The 26,222-nt window shown below is 39.2% G+C and overlaps 1 protein-coding gene across 1 annotated transcript; it reads right to left on the bottom strand.

The window, feature by feature from the left end:
- Positions 1 to 367: 367 nt before the first annotated feature.
- Positions 368 to 25,881, bottom strand: SDHAF4 (succinate dehydrogenase complex assembly factor 4). The gene is made up of 3 exons (XM_010586765.3): positions 25,705 to 25,881; positions 13,439 to 13,591; positions 368 to 1,106 (listed from the first exon to the last, which is right to left on the bottom strand). The coding sequence occupies exons 1-3, from the start codon at positions 25,766 to 25,768 to the stop codon at positions 997 to 999; spliced, it is 327 nt and encodes a 108-aa protein (XP_010585067.1). The 5' UTR covers positions 25,769 to 25,881; the 3' UTR covers positions 368 to 996.
- Between the last annotated feature and the right edge of the window lie 341 nt (positions 25,882 to 26,222).

Here is a 26,222-nt window from a genome sequence, read left to right as displayed (position 1 = left end):
TGGCCCATTCTCATATTTGCCCTCTGTACTTGAATTTTATGTTTCACAAACATATATTTCAGCTCAGTTCACCTGTGCAAATAATCACTATTTTTCAACTAATAATTTTTTTTCCTCCTCTTGTGGTTTACATCTTTAATGGTTGGTAGGAAATATTTCATTTCTAGCACACTTGATGCACCTCTGCAGAGCTCTCAGTCAACTAATGTTTTAAAGTTGTATTCATACAAAATAATTTCAACCAAAATTTCAGATTTCGGTTTCTAGATCTCACTCCCATGCCTCTCACCAGGGAGCTTAGAGACCTACAAAAATGCACTGCAAATGATTTAAGGATAGAAAACACTGAGTAGAACACGCTACTTAGTTTATGTGTATTTAATCATTTAATTATTACTCACTTGATCCTCTCCACTGCCCTATGGAGCTATTATTTCCAATTATTATTCTTTCCAATTTACACATAAAGATACTGCAACAGTTAAGTAACTTACCTAAGGTCACACAGATAGTAACTAGTGGAGCCAGGATTTGAACCCTAATAATCTGGCTCCTAGTTAAAAGATTTTCTCAAATTACAACGCACTCTTTAACTCACATTTGAAAAGCCACTGTTACCCAGCACACAGCAATACAACCATCTAAAAAATTTCTTTTATTTACATTTGCATTTTACAAGCAACTGATTAAATTAAAAAATGCTGCAGTAAGTTTGCCACTTTAATCATTACTTCTATACCTCCATACATTTAAATTTAAATTAATATGTGCTAAGTTGGAACTGACTTGACAGCAATTGGTTTTTGGGTTTAATGTAGAAATACTTTCCCTTTCCCAACTTACAGTAGCATATTTTCTTCCAAAACCATCATATATATTTTTAAATGCATTGCAAAAATCAGATGACTTAAAGGATGTAAAGAAATTAAATAACCGGAAATAAGTTAATTCAGATGTATGTATTCAGAAACAGATACTGAGGTTAAAGTGTGTGACTTAAAAGTCAATACAGCGTCCTTTTCGTTCCCAATCTCCGTATCGGGTAGGTTCTGGGCCCCTGGGTCCACCCTTTTCTTTGGTAACAGGATTAACACCATCTGGAAATTCTAAAGAAAGACAGAAGATATAAGCAAAGCAGTTAATAGAGATGGTCAATTTGAAGACAGGGTTGCAGAGTTGCACAGTTAATTGACTAGATACCTACTGACTAGGTTACTATGCAGTTTTTTTGTTTAATTTTTGAAAGATTTATTAGCTTTTCTTATTCTTCGTTACAACCGCCAATGACTCCAAGCAGGAGTAAGACAAGCAACCACTTAAGTAGCCATGACACTGGTCATTTTTGGACCACTAAGACACTAAAACAAGAACAGCTCCCTGTAGTCATCTCCAAATGTCTCTGAAGCAATGTCATGAACTCAGGCTTTGATGAATTACTGAGATAATCCCCTCTATGACAGGGGTTCTAAGCCACTTCAACAGCTCTGAAGGCTACAAGTCCAAATTCAGGCTGTCAGCAGGGTTATGTTCTCTCTGATGGCTTTCAGCTGCAACGTAACTCCACTGTCATACGGTCATCTTCCCTTTGTCTCTATCTCTCTCTGTTTAACTCAGGACGAGTGGAAAAAAAGAGACGCAAAGGGTGGGGGCTGAGAGGGTCCTCAGTGTGGAGCTTCCATGTCCCCAAAGGGACATGTCACCCTCCTAAGTACAAATGTCCTTCATCAACCAGGACAACCCCTGCAATTTTTATTGTGAATAATGCTGCAATGAACATAAAAAAAAAAAAAAAAAAAATGAACATAGGTGTGTATATATCTGCTTGTGTCAGTACTTTTAGTTCTCTAGAATATATACCTAGGAGTGGGATGGCTGGATCATAATATAGTTCTATGTCTAGCTTTTTGGGAAGCACCATACTATTGTCCATAGTGGTTGCAACATTTTACAATCCCATCAGCAACATATAAGAGTTACAATCCCCCCCACAACCTTACCAGCATTTGCTGTTTTCTGTTTTTTTTTTTTAATCAGTGCCATTTCTGCAGGGGTGAGATGGTATCTCATTGTAGTTTTGATTTGCCATCTCTCTAATGGCTAATGATCATGAGCATCTTTGAGCATCTTTTCATGTATTTGTTGGCAGATGAATGTTCTCTTTGGTGAAGTGTCTGCTCATGCCCTTTGCCCATTTTTTGATTGGATTGTTTGACTTTTTGTTGTTATTTTACATATATATTTTAGAGATTAGACTCTTATCAGATATGTCATTGCCAAAGATTTTTTCCCAGACTGTAGGTTCTCTTTCCACTCTTTCGGTAGTCTTTTTTTTTTAAATAATTTTTATTGTGCTTTAAGTGAAAGTTTACAAATCAAGTCAGTCTGTCACATATAAACTTATATATACCTTACTACATACTCCCCATTACTCTCCCCAAATGAGTCAGCCTGCTCCCTCCTTCCAGTCTCTCCTTACGTGACCATTTCGCCAGTTTCTAACCCCCTCTACCCTCCCATTTTCCCTCCAGACAGAAGCTGCCAACATAGTCTTATGTGTCCACCTGATGCAAGTAGCTCACTCCTCATCAGCATCTCTCTCCAACCCATTGTCCAGTCCAATCCATTTTTGATGAGTTGGCTTCGGAAATGGTTCCTGTCCTGGGCCAAGAGAAGGTTTGGGGACCATGACTGCCGGGATTCTTCTAGTCTTTGTCAGACCATTAAGTCTGGTTTTTTTAATGAGAATTTGGGGTCTGCATCTCACTGTTCTCCTGCTCCCTCAGGGGTTCTCTGTGGTGCTCCCTGTCACGGCAGTCATCGGTTGTGGCCGGGCACCATCTAGTTCTTCTGGTCTCTAGATGATGTAGTCTCTGGTTCATGTAGCCCTTTCTTCTCTCGGGCTCATAATTACCTTGTGACCTTGGTGTCCTTCATTCTCCTTTGATCCAGATGGGTTGAGACCAATTGATGCATCTTAGATGTCTGCTTGCTAGCGTTTAAGACCCCAGATGCCACACTTCAAAGTGGGATGCAGAATGTTTTCTTAATAGAATTTACTTTGCCAATTGACTAAGATATCCCCTGAAGCCATAGTCCCCAAACCCCCGCCCCTGCTCCGCTGACCTTCGAAACATTCAGTTTATTCAGGAAACTTCTTTGCTTTTGGTCCAGTCCAGTTGCGCTGGCCTCCCCTGTACTGAGTGTTGTCCTTCCCTTCACCTAAAGTAGTTCTTATCTACTATCTAATCAGTAAATAACCCTCTCCCACCCTCCCCACTCTCGTAACCACAAAAGAATGTATTCTTCTCAGTTTAAACTGTTTCTCAAGATCTTATAATAGTGGTCTTACACAGTATTTGTCCTTTTGCATCTGACTAATTTCACTCAGCATAATGCCTTCCAGGTTTCTCCATGTTATGAAATGTTTCACAGACTCATCACTGTTCTTTATCAATGTGTAAGTATTCCATTGTGTGAATATACCATAATTTATTTATCCATTCATCCATTGATGGACACCTTGGTTGCTTTCAGCTTTTTGCTATTGTAAACAGTGCTGCAATAAACATAGGTGTGCATATATCTGTTCGTGTAAAGGCTCTTATTTCTCTAGTATATATTCCGAGGAGTAGGATTTCTGGGTCGTATGGTAGTTCTACTTCTAGCTTTTTAAGGAAACGCCAGATCAATTTCCAGAGTGGTTGTGCCATTTTACATTCCTACCAGCAGTGTATAAGTGTTCCAACCTCTCCACAGCCTCTCCGACATTTAGTATTTTTGTAGTCTTTTGATAAGCCTAAGTATTTAATTTTTAGGACGTCCCAGTTACCTAATTTATCTTCTGTCATTCGTGCATTTTTGGTTTTGCTTGATAGGTTTTATTTATGCTGAAAATCAGGTCCCCTAGTTTTGACCTTTTGTTATCTTCATGGAACTTTAGAGTTTTGGCTTTAAAATTTAGGTCTTTGATCCATTTTGAGTTAGTTTTTGTGAATAGCGTGAGGTATGGATCCTGGTTCACTTTTCTACACAGGGATATTGAGTTCTGCCAGCACCATTTGTTAAAGAGTCTCTTTCTTCCCCATTGAATGCACTGTGACCCTTTGTCCAAGATCAGCTGTCCTCAGATGGAAGGATTTATGTCTGGGTTCTCAATTCTGTTCCAGTGGCCTATGTGTACGTCACTGAATCAGTACCATGCTGTTTGGATTACCGTGGCTACATAGCAAGTTTTGAGATCGGGCAGTGTGAGGCTTCCAACCTTGTTCTTCTTCTTCACCATTGCTTTAGCTATTTGGGGCTTCCTTCCCTTCCATATAAAGTTGAAGGTGAGTTTTTCCGTTTTGTTAAAGAGCGCTGTTGGGACTTGGATCAGGATTGCATTACCCCTGAAGTTTTTAAATGAACCGTAAATGTATGTCTTTTTCCTGTTCTTGAAAAATTACTTTAGGATACAATTTTCATATTTGATCAACTGTATTATCTACATTTAAAAAAAAAAAAACAACCCATGGCCATTGAGTCTATTCTGACTCATAGTGACCCTACAGGACAGAGCAGAAATGCCCCATAGGGTTTCCAAGGAGCGCCTGGTGGATTCGAACGGCCGACATTTTGGTTAGCAGCCATAGCTTTAACCACTACGCCACCAGGGTTTCCATTACCTGCATTAGTAACTTAAATTCTTGGAGCGCTCTCAGCCCGCGATCTGGGAAGTAGCTGTGTACGCGATTCTAGACTAAAATGGAGGGTGCAGAGAATGCTGAGTGCAAATCCATAGTGTTTGGAAGGTTTTGAAACAAGATTACTTTGAAGGAGTCACTTTGCCTCAATGCCTCAGTTTGTTTCTCTGTAAAATAGAAACACAAATAGTACCTGCACAGCAGCTGCCTTGAGGGCTAAACAAGGCAATACATGTAGAAAGTCTAGTACAATGCTAGGTACGTAAGAAATGCTTGATTAATTTTAGCTGAGTATTACTGTTCCTCATTATAGGGTCCTGGCTTTAGCAACTGGTTGGGTAGTACTGTCATTTATGAACACAATAATAGCAATTATTATTGCTAACAGTATGTGTTCATAATAGGAGCGCCAACCAAGAGTCAGGCTCAATTATGAGCACTTAATACATATTAACTCATTTAATCCTTACAACATTCCTATGGGATAGAAACAATTATTGTCCCCATTTTAAAGATACGAAAATCAGGCAGTGAGGTTAAGAAAGTTGCTGAAGGTCACATGGCTACGCAGTGTTGAAAGTGAGTTTGAATTCAGACATTCTGCCTGCAGTCTTCCTCTTAGCCCATGCACTGCATTGCTCTGCATATGGAAAGAACAGGAGCAGAACCAGCTATCTGAAAGAATTCCGATTATTAAACTGTGTTTCTATAGAAAACTAAGAGATCATCACCAAAATCATGTCACCAATCTCTAGGCAAAAGAAAGAAGATACAGAATTTACCTTAAAAACATCAAAATATTTATTCATTTCAATCTTACTGTACTGTGAGTAAGCTCTCTGGCCCACATCATCATTTTGTGTTCTAAAGAACACTTTGCTTTATCTGAAAGCTGGCATTTCTCTACTCTACCATTCCTCTGAAAGCCTTTCTAATGGGAGCTCTTCTTTCTCCCACATCACTGGGGCTCACTGGGCAGGACAGAGTCACAAGGTCCCTGCTCCTCACTGCTGCTTCCAGCTTCTTGTTCTACAGTCAAGCATCTACAACCTTTCCCCTTTTGAATTCCACACTGTTCACTTTTCTCCAGTCTTTTAATAAACTCAAAGACACTGTTCTAGCTCTTGGATGAGGTAAATATCCGGTTTACAGCTTTATCTCTTTCTCTCCATCATTCTTAATACCAACATCCACATTAATGAATCTTCTTATATTGGTGTCACAGAGGTCCCCAATCTTCTTTCTAGTGCTCTTCATCTCCACTTCTGCCATCCACTTGGATTTTATTCTCTCTTGAACACAATCCTTGTCCAACCACCCTGGTTCATGCTCTCAGTGTCCCATTCAAGATTAATGCAATGGTTTTCTAACTTATCTGTTTTCTGACTCTTGTGGCTCCAGCCTAATCTGCACATGAGCCTGAATTAATTTTTCTAAAACATAATCCCTACTCCACATTACACAAAGTGAAAGAAGCTAGACATAAAAGACTACAGACTATATGATTCTATTTATATAAAACCCTGTTGTTGTTGTCACTGAGTTGCTTCCACTGCCCAGGCCTGCACCAGCCTCATGATCATTGTTATGCTTGAGTCTATTGTTGCAGCCACTGTCTCAATCCATCTCACTGAGGGCTGTCTTCTTTTTTGCTGATCCTCTACTATAGCAAGCATGACATCCTTCTCCAGGGACTGGTCCCTCTTGAGAACATGTCCAAAGTACATGAGGTGTAGTCTCGCCATCCTCACTTCTAAGAAGCATTCTAGCTGTACTTCTTCCAAGATGGATTTGTTCACTCTTTTGGCAGTCCATGTATATTCAATATTCTTCACCAATACCATAATTCAAAGGCATCAATTCCTCTTTGGTCTTCCTTATTCACTGCCCAGCTTTCACATGCATATGAGGCAATTGCAAATACCATGGCTTGGGTTAGGAGCACTTTAGTCCTTAAAGTGACATCTTTGCTTTTTAACACTCTAGAGATCTTTTGCAGCAGATTTGCCCAGTGCAATGCATCATCTGATTTCTTAACTGCTGCTTCCATGGGCGTTGACTGTGAATCCAAGAAAAATGAAATCCTGGACAACTTTAATCTTTTCTCCGTTTATCATCATGTTGCTTATTGGTCCACCTGTGAGGATTTCTGTTTTCTTTATGTTGAGATGTAATGCATACTGAAGGCTGTAGTCTTTGATATTCAACAGTAAGTGCTTCAAGTCCTCTTTACTTCCTGCAAACAAGGTTGTGTCATCTGCATAATGCAAGTTGTTAAGGAGTTTCCTCCAATCCTGATGCCTGGCTCTTCTTCATACAGTCCAGCTTCTTGGATTATTTGTTCAGCATACGGATTGAGTAAGTTTCATGAAAGCATGCAACCCAAACACTTTCCTGACTTTAAACCATGCACTATCGCCTTGTTCTATTTGAACGACTGTCTCTTGATTTATGTGCAGGTTCCTCATGAGCACAATTAAATGTTCTGGAATGCCCATTCTTTACAATGTCATCCATAATTTGTTATGATCCACACAGTCAAATGCCTTTGCATAGTCAATGAAACACAGGTAAACATCTTTCTGGTATTCTCTGATTTCAGCCAGAATCCATCTGGTATCAACACTGATATCCCTGGTTCCACGCCCTCTGCTGAATCCAACTGGAATTTCTGGCAGCTCCCTGTCAATGTACTGCTGCAGGTGCTTTTGAATAGTCTTCAGCAAAATTTTACTTGTATGACATTGTTCAATAATCTCCACATTTGGTTGGATCACCTTTCTTTGGAATAGGCATAAACATGGATCTCTTCTGGTCAGTTGGCCAGGTTGCCATCTTCCAAATTTCTTGGCAGAGATGAGTAGGCACTTCCTGCACTCCATCCATTTATTGAAGCATCTCAGTTGGTATTCTGTCAATTCCTGGAGTCCTGTTATTCATCAGTGCCTTCAGTGTGGCTTGGACCTTTTCCTTCAGTACCATTGGTTCTTGATCATATGCTACCTCTTGAAATGGCTGAACATTGACCAATTTTTTTTTGGTACAGTGATTCTGTATTCCTTGCATCTTCTTTTGATGCTTCCTGCATCATTCAGTATTTTGCCCATAGATAGAATTCTTCACTATTGCAACCTGAAGCTTGAATTTTTTTTCAATTCTTTCAGCTTGAGAAATTTTAAGCGTGTTCTTCCCTTTTGGTTTTCTATCTCCAGGTCTTTGTACATGTCATTATAATACTTCCTTTGTCTTCTCAATTCACCCTTTGAAATCTTTTACTTCATCATTTCTTCCTTTTGCTACTGTACATTCAAGAGCAACTTTCAGGGTCTCTTCTGACATCCATTTTGGTCTTTTCTTTCTTTCCTGTCTTTTTAATGACTTCTTGCTTTCTTCATGTATGATGTCCTTCTACAACTCGTCTGGTCTGCAGTCATTAGTTCTCAAAGTGTCAAATCTATTCTTGAGATGGTCCCTAAATTGAGGTGGGATATACTCAAGGTTGTACTTTGGCTCTTGTGGACTCATTCTAATTTTCTTCAGCTTCACCTTGAACTTGCGTATGTGCAAATATAAAATCCTAGAAAAAGCAAAACTATAGTGATAGAATGTAGATCAATGGTTGCACGGAGGTGGGACTGATTGCAAAGAGGCACAAGGCGAAGTCTTTGGGGTACTGGAAATGTTCTATACATTGATTGTACATGGTTATACCACTATAAACATTTATTAAAACTCATTCAGTTGTATACTTAAAATGGGCAAATTTTATTTTGTGTAGTTTATACTTCAATTAAGTTGATTTAAAAAATCCCCACAAAACAACATTTAGTGCTTTCTTCACTGCCCACTGCATAAAGCCGTGCATGTGCTGCAACCTGGTGCTTCCAGCCCTCTCAGAACCAAATCTACCTTTGTGATTTCCTAGCCTCTTAACCTACTATATAAACTTTATGCTGCAGCCAAAGAGGACTCTCAGCTATGTTTTATATGTATCATGTTTCCCAGGCTCTTTTTCTTTGACCGTATCTTTTCCTCTCTCAAAACAAAAATTCTGCCATTTTAACCATTTTTAAGTGTACAGTTAAAAAAAAAGTGTACAGTTAGGTAACATTAATTATACTCACTGTGCTGTGCAATCATCGCCACTACTTCCGAAACTTTTTCATCTTTCCAAACAGAAATTCAGCACTCTTTAAGCAAGGATGACTCCCCATTCTCCCCTCCCCTGAGCCTCTGCTAATAAAGTTTTGTCTCTATTCTCCTAATCTAGATATTCATATATTTCTCCTTTTATGTCTGATTTATGATAGTCAGCATGTTCTCAAGGCACATCCATGTTGTAGCATGTACCAGAACTTCATTTCTCTTCATCCTGAATGATACTCCATTGTATGTACATAACACATTTTGTTTATTCATTCATCCGTGGAAACATGGGTTGTTTTACCTTTTGACTACTGTGAATTGTGCTGCAATGAACACTCGTGTATAAATATTTGCTTGAGTTTCTGGTTTCCAGTCTTTTGGGTATATACCTAGAAGCGGAATTGCTGGGTCATATGGCAGTTCTGGAAACCCTCGTGGCATAGTGGTTAAGTGCTACGGCTGCTAACCGGGAGTTCGAATCTACCAGGCGCTCCTTGGAAACTCTATGGGGCAGTTCTACTCTGTCCTATAGGATCGCTGTGAGTTGCGATCAACTCGATGGCACGGGGTTTTTGCATGGCAGTTCTATGTTTAACCTTTTGAGGAACCTCCAACTGTTTTTCACAGCAGATGCACCATTTTATATTCCCACCAGCAATGCCTGAGGGCTCCATTGGATCTGTAGATCAGTTTAGGTAGTACTGACATCTTAACAACATTAAATCTTAATTTGTGAACATAGATGTCTTTTCATTTTTTAAAGTCTTCTTTAATTTCTTTTAGCAATGGTTTATAGTTTTCAGTGTACAAGTCTTTCACCTCCATGAGAAAATTTATTCCTAGGAATTCTTTTACATGCTTCTATAAATGGGATTGTTTTCTCGATTTGCTTTTCAGATTGTTCATTTCTGGTGCATAGAAACACAACTGATTTTTTTTTTTTTTTTAATTGTGCTTTAGGTGGAAGTTCACGGCTCAAGTTAATTTCTCATTCAAAAGTTTATACACACATTGTTTTGTGACATTGGTTGCAGTCTCCACAGTGAGACAGCACATTCCCTCTTTCCACTCTGGGTTCCCTGTGTCCATTCATTCAGTGCCTGTCCCTTCCTGCCTTCTCGTCCTGCCTTTGGACAGGAGATACCCATTTGGTCTCATGTATTTGATTGTACCAGGAAACACATTCCTTGTGTGTATTATTTTTTGTTGTTTTATAGACCTGTAGAGTCTCTTTCTAAAAAGTGGGCTTTGGGAATGGTTTTAGTTCTGGGAAACATAGCTGATTTTTGACTGCTGCTCTGGTACCCTGTCACTTGGCTGAATTCATTTATTAGCTCCAGTAGCTTTCTTATGGATTCTTTGGGATTTTCCATACATAGGATCAGAGCCCTGGTGGTGTAGTGGTTAAGAGCTATGGTTCCTAACCAAAAGGTCAGCTGTGCGAACCCACCAGCCACTCCTCGGAAACCCAACGGGGTGGTTCTGCTCTGTCCTACTGAGTTGCTATGAGTCGAAATCGACTCAGTGGCAATGGATTTTATACACAGAATCATGTCATCTGCAAATATAGTTTTACTTCTTGCTTTCTGATTTGGTTGCCTTTTATTTATTTTTTTTGCTTAACTGCTCTAGCTAGAACTTCCAGTACAATGTTGAATAGCAGTAGTGAAAGCAGGTATCCTTGTCTTATTCCTCATTTAGGTGGAAAGCTTCCAGTCTTCCAATATTATGCTAGCTGTGTATCTTTCATAAATGCCCTTTATCATGTTGAAGACTTATCCTTCTATTGCTAATTTTTTGAGTTTTTAACATGAAAGAATATTGGATCTTATGAAATGACTTTTCTGCATCAATTGAGATGATCATGTGGTTCGTTTCCTTCGTTCCATTCTTTTTTTTAATATATCCCCATCGCTCCTGACATACTTAATACAATTTCATTTTCCCTTTAAAACATAGCTCAAATGTTTCCTCCTTTCTGTATTCTGTATTTTTTCTGAGCTTGCTCTTTTTATTTCTTCTGACAATTACTACATGATATCCTGTCCATAACTACTTATGTATTTCATCCTTCTTTCTAATTCGCCTTTTTATCTTATCATCATAATAATGAATTCAAATTTCTGCAAAGTGACAACCTATAAATGCCTCTTAGAATGCAGTTAAGTATTAGAGGCAGAGAGATAAGACTACAAGGCAGGAAACAAAGCAAGAAACAGAGAGATCTGTCAGGGGACCGAGAGAGCCAGAGGCAGCTTGAATTGAGCTTTATTGGTAGGATGGATGAGAAGGGATGTATCTGAGAGATTTCAAGAAGGTAGAGGGAGTTCCCAGGTGGTGCAAAGGTTAGCATGCTTGGCTGCTAACCAAAAGGGTGAATGTTAGAGTCCGATGCATCTCAGAAGAAAGGCCTGACGATCTACTTCTGAAAAATCAGTCACTGAAAACCCTGTGGAGCACAGTTCTACTCTGACATACATGGAGTTGCCATGAGTTGGAACTGACTCGGCTGGCTTTAAGAAGCTACGATCAGTAGGACTTGGTTAGTGATTCGATATGGAAGATGGAGAGAGACAGGAGTGAAGCATTACTCCCAGGTTTCATGCTTGGATTACTTGGTAAATGAGTTAGACCGGGAACCCAGGAATAAGAGGAGAATATGGGATAGGATTGAAGGGCGGAGTGATGGTGAGTAGGAACAACGGACAGAGGAAGAGTTTAGTTTTAGACATATGAATTTTGAGATATAGTTGGAATATTCAAATGAAGACGTTCAGAAGGCAGTTGGAGATGAGGGAATAAAGATTAGAAGTGAGGTTTGAATAGAGGTAGAAATGTGTGAATTAACAATGCATATGTGATTTTTAAAATCACATTAGCAGGATATGAGATTTCTCTAGGAAAGTTGAGGGACTTGAGGAGAGAGACCTAGCAAATACCACATTAAAGAGTTTGACAGAGTCAGAGGGGCTTATGAGGGGCCCAGGAAAAAGTGGTTGAAGAGGCAGGATGAGAAACTGGAGACAGCATAACCAAAACCAAGGAGGAAATTTTAAGACACAGCAATAGGGCAAATAAAATGAGGATTGGAAAGTATCTAGTTGATTTGGTGACTTTGCCAGACCAGTTTATGAGGGATGATAAGTTTATCATGAACTTCAGTGACTCAAAAAAAAAAAAAAAAAGATGATCAGCTCTTAAAATGTGCTGCTTCCTTCTGGTGTGATATTTTACGGAAGTATTTCCTCTCAGATTTTTCTGCTTAGCTAAGAGCTATAGCTGCTAACCAAAAGGTGGCGGTTCAAATCTACCAGCTGCCCCTTGGAAACACTATGGGGCAGCTCTACTCTGTCCTATACGGCTGCTATGAGTCGGAATCGATTTGAGGGCACCTAACAACAACAAACCTCAAAAGAAAAATCTTACCTTTATAATACGGCAGTTTTTTAAAAAGTCTCCATCATTTTGGCTGATTGGTATGTTTATTAGGTTGGACTTGGTAAAGTGCTATAAACTGAAATATTTAACTGAATGAGCAACCACTAAAAGCTGCCATATGCTAAAAAGGGTTCCATATACAGGTCTCTACATTTTCTGCTGATGTGCTCTTGCCTAGGATGCTTCACTGCGCAGATGGGTTGATTCTCATTTAACTGGAAAAATTACACAAGCAAGGCAGCCTTGCCAAAGTCTCAAAATGGTATGTTTTTATTTATGTTGTTTCAAAATTTATTTTTTGAATAGATAATACTTGCACATGTTCCACAATTCAAAGGTAAAAAAGGACATAAAACTTTACAATAAAGTTGTATTTAAAAAACAGAGCTTTACGGCATGAACCAAATTCTGTGTATAAAAAAGTACAAAATAATGTTTACTGTATCATCACCCCCCACACAAGAACTGCTTTTTCCTCAAAACTATTCCTTCTATCTCCAACCAGGCAATAACAGACGGAACCACCACCTTCACAGGTGGCCTACCCCACTGGTCACTCTTGATTGATTCAGCTGCGGACACCTGATTCAAGCTTGGCCAACGGGCTCTCAGAGAGTTTGGAATTAGGACTGAAAAAGTCTAATCTGAGTCTGGCCGCTCCTTGAACTGAGTAGCTGCTGGGAGCAGTTACTTTCTCCTCTGTGGAATAAGAAGCCAGTTTGGAGACAGAGAACAATGAAAAGTGAAAAGAAACAAGAGAAGGCGGGAGACTGTCTCAATCCTATACAGTGAGTGCTTAGTCCCTAGGTTCCAGCCTTTTTCCAAAGCCCAAGAGCATCGCTGCCCGTGGATGCCTACTTATATCCTAATACCCTGCCATCCCTTCCCCCTTAAGTTTGCTCAAGTGGGTTTCTGTTATTTGCATTGAAGAATGTCTCAACTCAGAGACATTTTATCATGTGAATAACAGAATGCAATAAACAAAGCAAAGCATTGTCAGGGGCTTGGAAATTTTTTTCATTTTACCCTCACATATTGATGGCTAATAATGATAATTTTACTCAGTGTTGCAATATTATTGTTAATAAAGCAGTAACGTTTCTTTTCTTTCAGTTTTTTCCTCAATAATTGAGATATTTCAATAATTAAGAGAGGAAACTTACTATACTCACTTTCTAGCGGCTCCTTCTCTAAGTGAGAATCCTCTGGTGCATCAAAACGACCTTCTGGTAACTTTGGCTTCTTAAGGGACTGTTTGCTGGGTTCAGACTTTCCTCCTTGAGAAGAACTCGTTTTCCTCAAAGAATGACACAGAAGGGGTGATCCTAGCAGAGCGGGAACAGAGGAAAAACGGAAGCTATTTGTTCTACTCTTAAAATTCAATAATTTACTTACTTACTTTGAGTTTATATAGTCTCACATGTCAAAGCTTAGAAGGACGTACAGTGAAAATTCTCCCGTGCATCCCTGTCTTCCAGACAGTCAGTTCCCTTCCTTGGAGGTAATCAATGTTAGCAGTTTGAGGAGAGAAAAAAAAAAAAAAAGAGTTTGGAAATGATTAACCATTATCAAAATTGTAGGAACTTGTATGAAACACTGATTCCTGTCTGAAATGACGCCAAAAATATCAACGGTCAGATCAATAAGATTAACTAAGTTAAAAAAAAAAAAGAGTAAATGGTATGAACTTTTTAATGACAATATTTAGCATTTAAGGTCCACCTAAAAACCACAAGGAACTATATTTAGTATTCTTATATTTAAATTCTAATTATGGTTCTCTTTTCCTGCCAACAGGAAATTTCAAAATGTACTGAGCATCTGTGATATGCAAACAAGGTCACTTTCTCTCTTGGTTGCAAAGACAAAGTTAAACTATGAAAGTTATCCAGCCCCTTGTTTGAGATAACGTTCAATAAGGGCAAAACCATTCTGAAAAAAATGGCCCCAGGGTTGGGGGTTTTCAACTTCCTAAAGGAATGGCTTTAGCACCAGACAGATCTGGGTACCAGTTCTAGTTAGACCACTGTGGTAGAAGAATAATGGCCCTCAAAGATGACCACATCCTAATACTCAGAACCTATTATGAACAGGTAGGTTACATGGCAAGTAAAATTAAGGTAGCAGATGGAATTAAGGTTACTAGTCAGATGGTCGTAAACTAAGGAGATTATCCTAGATTACCTGGGTGGGCCCAATGCAATCAAAAGGGCCCTTATAAGTGAAAGAAGGAGTCATAGGTGAGAGCCAGAAAGATGGTGGTGTGAGAAGGATCTAGCCTAAGGTTGCTAGTTTTAAAGATGGAGAAGGAATGCAGACATCCTCCAGAAGCTGGAAAAGGAAAGGAAAAGATTCTCCCCTAGAGCCTCCAGAAAGAACACAGCCCTCTTGAAACCTTGATTTTAGCCCATGAGACCCAATTCTGACCTCCAGAAGATAATGAATTTGTATTGTTTTAAGCCACTGAGTTTGTGGTAATTTGTTACAACAGCAAGAGGAAATTCAACCACTTTCTAGTTGTATTGACCTTGGTCAAGTTACTTATCCTTTCTAAATCTGTTTCTTCCCCTCTAAATTGAATATAACAATACCAATCTCATGAGGTTACAGAATACATTAAATAGGATAATTCATGCTAAGCATTTAGAGTAGCCGCAAATAGTATCCATTATTATTATAGCATTATCTGGAAGCTTGTGACAGCATTATATATAATTAGAATGTTTTTATTACATATAATCTATTCATATTCTAGTCATTACTACATCATTTCACCCCCTACTTTAAAATAAAATTGCATACGCGTGTGCATGTGTATATATACACACACATACACAAATATGTTGCTGCAATTATTAGCTGCCATTGAGCAGGCTCCTGACTCATGGTGACCCCATGTGTCATACAAATATATATGCATACAAATATTTGTTTGTATGTATCTGTATGTCTATGGGTATAAAACACACCTCTACAGACAACCTGGAATTTACATAAGACTTGCATGTAAGATCACAGTTACATAATGTTACACACAAACTACATTAATAATTTCAATATAGTATATCAGGCTGATCATATGCACATACTGCTCAGTGACTAGCAAATCTGTTGATTGGCTGAATGATCATTTGGAATGCAAATTAACATTCTCCTACAGACCCAAGTGCTCTCAAACTACTAGGTTAAAAAAAGTGATAAATGCATACCTGAATGTTTTCATACAGTTACAATGATCTACAGAATTAATACAGATCTATAGATGGTAGCTTCTTTCCCTCTACATGCTCACTTACACAAAATACTTTCTACTTATGATGCTAATTGGCTGGGAAATATTCTGTGGACCAAAAAAAAATTTCTGTACCTATAATAGAAAACATTTATCTGTTGTTATATTTTTTGTTGTTTTTTGGAAGGTAGGGGTTACTTGCCTTCAAACTTCTACTTCAATATCTAAGGACATATTATACAATTTTTTATCTCCTTTACAGTAACATTAGTTGTGGCCAGTGGGCTGTGACTGGAAGTAATGTGTGCAAATTCCAGGTTGCCTCAATTTTGCAACAAGCTAACTGCCCTGGTTTCTTTCTTCATTCCCTTGAGTTGTCCTGTAGACATGGCAGTGATCCAGCTTCAACCATGCAGATGAAGACAACACCCAGCGCAGGGGTAATACTTAAAAATATTTAACAACTGGTGGCATAGTGGTTAAGTGCTACAGCTGCTAACCCAAGGGTCAGTAGTTCAAATCCACCAGGCGCTCCTTGGAGACTCTATGGTGGCAGTTCTACTCTGTCCTATAGGGTCGCTGTAGGGTCGCTATGAGTCGGAATCAACTCGACGGCACTGGGTTTGGTTTTTTTGGTTTGGTATGGTTTTTTGTTTTTGTTTTTTATGATATAGGCATTACCCAGTCAGAACAGACATTCAAATCAGAACAGATGTTCAAATCAGAACAGACATAAACTGTAAGTAATTAGTACAACTCTATTAGCGTATGCTCGGTAAATATTGGTACTGCCCTACAGATAGTGGAGCAACAAGCTGAAAAGAAGGTGGATCCTGAATGACCTGTCAAAGCAGAGCTGCCCTGCCAGCCTAACTGCTTAGACCAATACAGCTTAAACCTTTCCTAAGTAACACAAGTAATACAATGGAGAAGTTAAAATTTGCCAACCCAAGGCACTGGAGTTCCATGGGTTCCGATGCCACCCTACTTAGCAGCTCTGTAACCTTGAGAAAGTTATTTTATCTTACAGAGTCTTTTTCTCCAGCTGTAAAATGAGGATAACTCTACTTACCTTGCAGGGTAGTTGAAGAGAAACAAGATAATGCAGTAATGATGTAAAGGGGCCCTGGTGGTACAACAGTGAAGTGCTCAGCTGTTAACCAAAAGATTGGTAGTTTGAACCTACCTAGCGGCACCATGGGAGAAAGACCTGGCGAGCTACTTCTGTAAAGATTACAGCCAGGAACACCCTATGGAGCAGTTCTATTCTGTCACAATCAACTCAACGGCCTCCAACAGCAACAGTACTGAAGTAGTAGTGTATGTCTACATATGTGCATGCATTTGGTATGTTAATAGAGCCTAAACTGCACAACGCAGAAGTCAATCTGCATAAGGGTTTTTAGTGAAGAACAGGGGAAAGAGGAGTGTAGCAAAGAACGTTTTTGTGAAACCAGTGTCTCAATCTGGCCTTATGCTGAAAGACTAGTTTTCTCAAGGGACTCTGAGACCAGTGGAAGCATAAACAGAACTATTTTTGTACTCAGGTGACTGAAGGTGACAGAATACAGAGGAAGAGAATTCCCCACACTTCTGCACAGTACAAGATAAGACAGGGGACACCGTGCTCCTTGGCACCTGTAGGTTCTCGAGTTTTGGAAACAAGTCCATCAGCCTGGCAGACAGTGAGGCACATGCAAGCAGCTTCAAGGGCAGACAACGTCAAAGGGCCTAACAGCTGATGAGAGGTAGCAGAAATGTGAACGCGAGTTAGGAGAGAGTCAAATGAGAGTTAGCAACGATGCGAAGGTGAGCCCAAGGACCAGTGCGGTGGATTCTGCACATGGAAGACCAGGTGCCCAGCGATAGTAACTACAGTAACATCAGTATTCCACATTGGCTAGAAGACTTCTGACTACATCAACCACCTGGGAAAGAGATGACAAACTTAAAGCAAAAACTATCCTTTGAAACGTAATGGAATAATCGCAATAAAGTCCATGCCTCCTACTTCAAGGGGGTGGTTTGGTCTTATCCAAAGCCTATTTAGAATTGTGTCTACAAGTACATTATAAGCTAAAAGGTGACCTCCTAAAGGAAGAAATAATAAAAGCAAGAGAAAAAGCATGAATCACCTTTAAAAAAAAAAAACAAAAAACTGCTCGTTAACTTCTGCTTCCAGCAATTTGATCAATTAGAGATGCCAATACCTTATAGATACAAAAACTTAAAAAGATGGAAAAAATATATAAAACATTTCTAAGTCAGAAGAAGAACCTTTAAGAAATAACGGTAAACTAAAAAAGCAGCCCAGTGAGATAAACAAACACTTCAGCTGCTACATATCCTGAGGATTTCTCCCCTATATCTTGGGACATGGAATTTTGGGGACAGCGGGGAGATGAGAGTCCCTGGAGCCTGAGCAAAACAGGAAGCCTAATGACACAGGACTCAGGGAAGCTCATGGACTGAGAGAAGAAAGTGAACTGGAATATTCGTGTACACACAAACCACCAGGGAGTCTTGTTAAAATGCAGATTCTGAGTAGGTCTGGGTAGAGTCTGAGATTCTGCATTTTTAATAAGGTACTGCTCATGCTGCTGGTCCAAAGAGCAAAGAACTTGGGGAAAACCTGCAGTTAAGGAAAGAGAAGACTGAAAGAAGGAAAAGCGTCCATCTCAACCTTGGCTATGAGTACAGATGTAAAAACAAAAAAAAAAAACCCTTCTGAGATTCTGAAGCCATTGGCTGACCACATCAGCATTGAGGCCTATAAAACTAGGCCTATTAGGACTACTTGTCTGGTTCAAAAACCCCCAAGGGGAGCATCTTAATATAAAGTAGACTCAGGTCTGAAGTACCTCCAGAAGCAAATCCTCTGCGGATAAATACTTTCTCAACTGATGTCTTGTGGAAGTCTCACAGAGAGAACCTCAGTAAAACATTCAAGAAAATAAGGCATTGCAAGCAAGATCTGGCAGAGTCAACACACAACTGAACAATAGGGCAAAGCACAAAGATTTCAGGTACTGAAATAGCTGAGACTAGAATATAAAATAATTATTTAAAGTATTTGAAGAAATAAAAAAGCCAAAAATAAGAATTAAGGATTATGAAAAATGACTGTTGTTAGGTGCCATCGAGTCGGTTTCAACTCATAGTGACCCTATAGGACAGAGCAGAACTGCCCCATAGGGTTTCCAAGGAGTGGCTGGTGGATTTGAACTATTGATCTTGAGGTTAGCAGCCAAGCTCTTAACCTCTACACCACCAGTGCCCCTGAAAAATGACTAGGTCAACATAACACACACACACACAGAAATTCAGAAATATGATTTAAATTTAAAACTTAATAAAGGGTTGAACGGCATTTGCAGGGAGAATTCGAGAGCTGGAAGAAATTTCTGAAGAAAGTATACAGAAAGAGATGAAAATTATGAAAGAGACGTTAAGAATGTGGAGGATACAATGAGGTTTAACAAGTGTTTGTTTCATAGTTTCAGAAGGAGATAATGGAAAGACAAAGAAGGGCAAAATATTTATAAGATAATGTCTGAAAATTCTCCAAAAGTTTGGAAGGGCAAACTCTTTATATTTAGGAACACAAAGCACTGCAATCAGAACTGAAAAAAACAAAAACAAGCAAACCCATACTTAGACATAAAGTTAAAATGAAGAGCCTCAATGTCAAAAGAAGATCTTAAAAGCAGCCAGACAAAAGTCAGATTACTTATAAAAGAGCAGAAATTAGACCAACTGCTGACTTTCAATAGCTACAATGAAAGCCATGAGGTAGAGCTATGAGCAAATGATATACTTATTGGAACTACGTTTCAAGAACAAGGGAGAAATAAAGACATTTTCAAATTTAAAATGACACAGATATAAAAAAGAACAGTGAAAACTTTACCACTCAAGACTTTCACCAAAGGAATTTCTAAACAACATACTTAAAGAAAGTAATCACAGAAGCATATTAAAGTTTGAGACAAGAATAGGGAGAAAACAAAATGCTTTTATGCACTGATTACATAAAACATTAATATCTGACTTGTGGGGTTATAAAACACACAACTTCCCCCCCTCCCTCCAAACACATCACATGAATAGACCTAAAAGGATGAACAACAAAAGAATAGGGTAAGTGAATCCAAAGCATTCTTAAGCTTTGTACTGTTCAGGAGGAGGGTAAAGATATTAATTAACTTTAGACTTAGGTATACATTTAAATTTCAAGGGTAACCAAGAAAGGAAAAGAAAAACAATGCATATCCTTCAAACCAGCAAGGGAAAAAAAGGGAAGAATTTAATTCAAACAAAGCAGGACAAATAGATGGTGCAATTATACTAGGTGTTTAGGTGTAACTGAACTGAACTCTCCAGTTAAAAGGTATAGGCTGTGAGATTGCAAAAAAATAAATAAATACATAAAATTATAATACAACCATATGCTGTTTATGTGAGACACACCACGTTTCAAAAAAATTTCAGTAAAGAAATGAATAAAACAGACAAAAGACATAAAACTGATAGAAAAAAAAACTGATAGGATCAACGAAAATCTAAAAGATAGTTTTCTGAAAATATTAAAACTACTGTGAAGCTCTTGGTAAGCCTAATATGAAAAATAAATCAAACTAAATAATATGAGAAAGAGACAGTATAGAATTATATAGAGAGCTGAAATTACAAAGAATACCAGGAACTTGGTGCCTATATATTGAAAGCATTCAAAATCAATACTTTTCTAAAAAAATTATCAAAACTAACTTAAAGAGAAAGACAAAACCTGATAAATATGACAATACCTATTACAGAAATTAAAATAGTAATTTAAAATCTGCCCTCAAAGAAAACACCAGGTCTACATAGTTTTACAGGCAAGTTCAACCAAACACTCAAGAGCGGATAATTCCAATCTTGAACACAATCTAACGAAGAAGGGAAAAAGGTGAGACAGCTCACTCTTCACTGTATGAAGCTAGAATAACGTTAATTTCAAAACCAGAAAGGAAAGTGTCAGAGAGGAAAATTACAAGCCAATTTTTAAACAAAATATTAGCATACCAAATCCAGCAGCATATTTAAAAATATAATCATTGTGACCAATCTGAATATTTTCTAAGAATGGAAGAGTTGAGTATTAGAAAAATCTATATTCACCACTTCAGTAGATTAAAGAAGAAAAATAAATAACCACCCAATAAAATGAAGAAAAATGCATTCTGAAAATTTCAAGATTTATTTAGATGGAAAAAAAAAAACAAAAAACAAATACATAAGCAAAGAAAAGAAAAACTCTTCCAAAAATAGAAGCGGACCTCCTTAACCTGAGAAAAGCACATCTATAACAACACACTTCATGATGGAATATAAATGCACCCCCTTTACAATCAGGAACAAGATAAAGATGCCTGTTGTCCCCACTTCCAGTCAACATGGTATTAGAGATCTAAGGACAGAAAAAAATGAGAAAAGAAAAAGACATAAAAGTTAGAAAGGGAGAAACTAGATCGTCATGATATTCAAATAGCACGTATGAGCAACCTGCCCAAATCTGCAAATAAATTATTTGAGTTGATGCGGTGGTTTAGCAAGGTTCCTGTTGTCACTGAGTCAATTCTGACTCATAAGGAGCCTATAGGACAGAGTAGAACTGCCCTATAAGGTTTCCAAGGCTGTAATTTTTACAGAAGAAATGATGAAGTAAAAGAGCTGAAGAGATGATTTCAAAGCACAGTTCGAGAAAGTATTATAATGAGACGTGCAAAGACCTAGAATTAGAAAACCAAAAGGAAAGAACATGCTTAGCATTTATCAAGCTGAAAGAAGTGAAGAAAAAATTCAAGCCTCGAGTTGCAATATTGAAGGATTCTACAGGGAAAATATTAAATGACGAAGGAAGCATCAAAAGAAGATGGAAGAAATACACAGAGTCACTGTATCAAAAAGAACTGGTCCAAGTTTAATCATTTCAGGAGGTAGCATATGATGAAGAATCGATGGTACTGAAGGAAGAAGTCTAAGCTGCACTGAAGACACTGGCAAAAAACAAGCCTCCAGGAATTGACAGAATACCAACTGAAACGCTTCAACAAACGGCTACCATGCTGGAAGGGCTCACTTGTCTATGCCAAGAAATTCAGAAGACAGCTACCTGGCCAACAGACTGGCAGAGATCCATATTTACGCCTATTCTAAAAAAAGGTGATCCAACTGAATGCAGAAGTTACTGAACAATATCATAAGCAAGTAATATTATGATGAAAATCATTCAAAAGCATCTGCAGCAGTACATCAACAGGGAAATGCCAGAAATTCAAGCCGGATTCAGAAGAGGATGTGGAAACTGGGATATCATTGTTGATGTCAGATGGATCCTGGCTGAAAGCAGAGAATACCAAAAGATGTTTACCTGAGTTTTATTGACTATGCAAAGGCATTTGACTGTGTAGATCATAATAAATTATGGATAACATTTTGAATCATGGGAATTCTAGAACATTAATTGTGCTCATGAGGAACCTGTACATAGATCAACAGGCAGTTGTTCAAATAGAACTAGGGGGTACTACGTGGTTTAAAGTTAGGAAAGGTGTGCATCAGGGTCGTATCCTTTCACCACATTTATTCAGTCTGTACGTTGAGCAAATAATCCAAGAAGCTGGACTGTATGAAGAAGGATCAGGATTGGAGGAAGACTCCTTAACAACCTATGTTATGCAAATGACACAACCTCACTTACAGAAAATGAAGAGGGCTTGAAGCACTTACTGATGAAGATCAGAGAGCACAGCCTTCGGTATGGATGACACCTCAACATAAAGAAAACAAAAATCTTCACAACTGGACCAACAAGCAACATCATGATAAATGGAGAAAAGACTGAAATTGTCAAGGATTTCATTTTATTTGGATCCACAATCAACACCCATGGAAGCAGCAGTCAAGGACTCAAAAGACGCACTGCACTGGGCAAATCTACTGCAAGGGATCTCTTTTAACTTGTTAAAAAGCAAAGGCGTCACTTTAAGGACTGAGGTGTGCCTGCCCCAAGCCATGGTGTTTTCAGTCTTAATATGCAAGCAAAAGCTGGGCAATGAATAAGGAAGATGAAAGAAAGTATTGATGCCTTTGAATTAAGGTGTTGGCTAAGAATACTGAATATTCTGTGCACTGCCAAAAGAATGAACAAATCCGTCTTGGAAGAAGTACAGCTGGAGTGCTCCTTAGAAGCGAGGATGGCGAGACCTCCTCTCACATACTTTGGACCATTTCCTGGAGAAGGACGTAATGTTTGGTAAAGTAGAGGGTCATCGAAAAAGAGGAAGACCCTCAATGAGATGGAATGATACAGGGGCTACACCAATGGGCTCAAGCATAACAATGATTGTGAGGATGGGACAGGACCGGGCAGTGTTTTGTTCTGTTATACATAGGGATACTATGAGTAAGAATCGACTTAATGGCACCTAACAACAACAATTTTTAGGAAGCAGGCTGCCACATCTTTCTCCCACCATGCAGCTGGTGGGTTCAAACTGCCAACCTTTAGCTTAGCAAAGTAACTGGACACAAAATCAATAACTGTGTTCTTTCACAAAAGTACCAATCAGAAAATTATCCTTTTAAAATGTTACTGTCTACAGTAGCAATAAAATATGTAAGATACCAAAAGCTAACATAGTAAAAAAGTATGCAAGGAATTAATGGAGAAATGATAAAACTATATTAAAAAAAATTAAAGATTATCTAAATAAATGGATTACTATACCATATTCTTGGATACAAGGAGTCAATATTATAAAGACATCAAACAGCATTAATCAAATCCCAACAGGATTTTTTTTTAGAATTTCATAAACTGATGCTACAAAATTTGATAAACTGATGGAAACCAAAAATAGCATAGCAAAGGCACTTCTGAAAAAAAAGATAAGAAGACTTATCCCCAGATACCAAGATTTTTTACAAAGGTAGGGTTACTAAGACTGGAGGTCTCAGCACAGGAATAGACAAACAAATCAACAGAACTGAAAAGGGAGCCAAGAAGTAACTACCTACGTGTATGCAAACTTGATTTACGAAAGATGGCATTATATCAGTGGAGCAAAGGATACACAGACTTGGGACAACTGGCTATTGACATGAAAAAAGATATGAAATTGGTTTCCTGCCTCACACCACACGCAAAAATCCACTTCTGGTAGAAAAAAGGCTAAATGTGAAAAGCAAAACTAGAGACCTTTTAAAAGAAAACCAATATCTCTATGGCTTTAGGGTAGAGAAGACTTTCTTAGACAAGCCCAAATGGCACTCTTGTTGTAGATGCCATTGAGTTGGTTCTGATTCATAGCGACCCTATGTACAACAGAACAAAACACTGCCTGGTCCTGTGCCATTCTTATGAAAGGCACTAGCAACAGACAAAAGGATCAAGATGAGATTACGGTAAAATTAGTATCTGTTCATCAAAAGGCACTTTTTGTATTAAAGCTTCATGATTGTACACGAGGGTTCATTTGCCAGTAGCAACAGAAAATGACTTTACAACCTGGCATCATATTATAAAATTGAACAGACCTATATCATATGCCCCAGGAATTCCACTCCTTGCACAGGAGCACCAGGTAACACGTACAAGAATGTGTAGCAGTCAATCCTGGTATTTTTAGGATTACCCAAATGTCCACCGAGGAGAATGGAAAATGTGTCATGTATCCACACAGTGAAATCACTCAACTACAACCTCACACATCAATTTGGGTGAATCTCAAAACAGTGTTAACTGAAAAGCCAAGTAAAATAAATACATAGGGTAAGAAACCATTTCTGTAAAGATCACAAACATGTAAAATTAATTGGACCAGGAAGCAGAACACAGGGTGCTCCCTGGCAATGGAAATACTCTATTTCTTAAACTGGATAACGGGTTCATCCCAACCCAAACCAAACCCATTGCCTTTGCATAGATTCTGACTTATAGAGACCCCACAGGGTTTCTAAGGCTGTAAATCTCAGAAGCCGAATGCCACATCTTTCTCCCGCTAAGCTGCTGGTGGTTTCAAACTGCCTGGCCTACCTTTTGGTTAATGGTCGAGTGCCTTAACCTTTGTGCCACTAGGGCTCCTCAATGGGTTCATAGATAATGGTTTTGCTTCCCATATGTATTACATAAATTTTTGGAACTAAATACTTCACATGTTTTTAAACTAATGAAAAGGGGTGCTGAACAAACCTTTGTGGTAAAACACAAAATGTTAAAGTTATTACTTGGGGTGGGTTAATGTGGGACTTTCTATATTATCTATTTCGGGCCTTTTTTTTTTTTTTAAACAAATAACAATGTTTGCGTTTGGGGGAAAATGACTGCAAAAGGAAACAAATTGTATAGAAGTCTGGGGCCAGTTATTTTGTTCTCAGTTTACACACATAATCTCTCCAGATGTCTCTATACACATGAGTTCTCTGTACTAATTATGCCTGGCTTCATCTATTTTTTTTTTTTTTAATTGTGCTTTAGGTGAAAGTTTACAGCTTCAGTTAATTTCTTACTGAAAAATTTATACACATATTGTTTTGTGACATTTGGTCGCAATTCCCATAATGCGACAGTATGCTCCCCGTTTCCATCCCGGATTCCCTTTGTCCATTCGTCCAGTTACTACCTCTTCCTGCCTTCTCGTCTTGCTTTTGGACAGGAGAGGGTTCATCTACTTTTTATTACACTCGTTTTGGCCCATTTCTGCACTTTTCCTATATATATATATGTTTTAAAACCCAAAACCTTTTTGAAAAGAGGAAGGATGTAAATAAAGTAAATGAGTGATTCTCATTCCCAAAGGGTCCTTATTTTTTTCACGGGCATCAAAGCGTGGTGCACCATGCGAGCTCCCAAATAAACAACCCGGGACGTCTGCAACTCTTCCTGGCCAGAGTGCAGGCCGGAAGGAAGCGGGATGTCCAGGCTGGAGGAGCCTTCGGGAGGTTCCAGCTCTCGCCCCACACCCGAGATCTGCGGGGGTAACACGACCTGCCCAGGGACACGGCTGCGCCGGTAGCCCAGCCGAACCAGAAAACCTCGGCAGCTCCCGGCGCCCTCGAAGCCCCGGGACAAACCCGCTTGCTCCGCGGGGGGCGCTTCTCGAGGCTCCCAGGCCTTGGGGATCCCGCCCGCAACCCTGACCCCGGAGCCGGGAGTCTTACTTGCAGCTCCCCACATAGTGGCCCAGCCGCGGCCGAGCAGCCCTGCTAGGCCCGATACGGTCATGGCGCCGACTCCCGCAGCGTCCGTGCCGATCCTGCCTCCAGAGGGTGCAAGCGGCAGAGACCCGGACCGCCCAACAGGGCCGCGCGGGGTGGGGCCTTCACCGGCAAAGGCACGGCCGTGAGGGGCGGGGCCTCCTCAGTCCGCGCAGGGCCGTGAGGGGCGGGGCTAGGAATCCGCCCGCCTGGTCCAGGCTCTGCGGGGAAAGAAGGGACGGCCTTGCGAGGACAAGGGAGCAGGACTTGAGCTCAGACTTCTCACCAAGAGCGACCCAAACGACCCTGGAGCGCTGAAAGCGCTGAATATCCAGACACCTAGCTCGTTGTTGGTTAAAACCCAAGAACAGGCTGAGATGGATGAAGGAATAATTCACTTTATGACTCTCAGTCTGAAGGAAAAGGCCACTTGGAAGATCCTTTTTATAGTATACAAGATTGACGAGATTTTATTTCCTTCA

Source organism: Loxodonta africana, chromosome 1, assembly GCF_030014295.1.
Source record: "Loxodonta africana isolate mLoxAfr1 chromosome 1, mLoxAfr1.hap2, whole genome shotgun sequence".
NCBI classification, from domain to species: Eukaryota; Metazoa; Chordata; class Mammalia; order Proboscidea; family Elephantidae; genus Loxodonta; species Loxodonta africana.
The sequence above is the reverse complement of the archived record's forward strand: the minus strand, read 5'-3'. Positions and strand labels throughout refer to the sequence as shown.

Coding starts and splice junctions, on each gene's coding strand:
- SDHAF4 (XM_010586765.3), bottom strand. CDS start 25,768: ATGACCGTATCGGGCCTAGCAGGGCTGCTCGGCCGCGGCTGGGCCACT. Junction 13,592..25,704: donor CACTATGTGGGGAGCTGCAA/GTAAGACTCCCG, acceptor CCGCTCTGCTAG/GATCACCCCTTCTGTGTCAT. Junction 1,107..13,438: donor AGAGAAGGAGCCGCTAGAAA/GTGAGTATAGTA, acceptor GTCTTTCTTTAG/AATTTCCAGATGGTGTTAAT.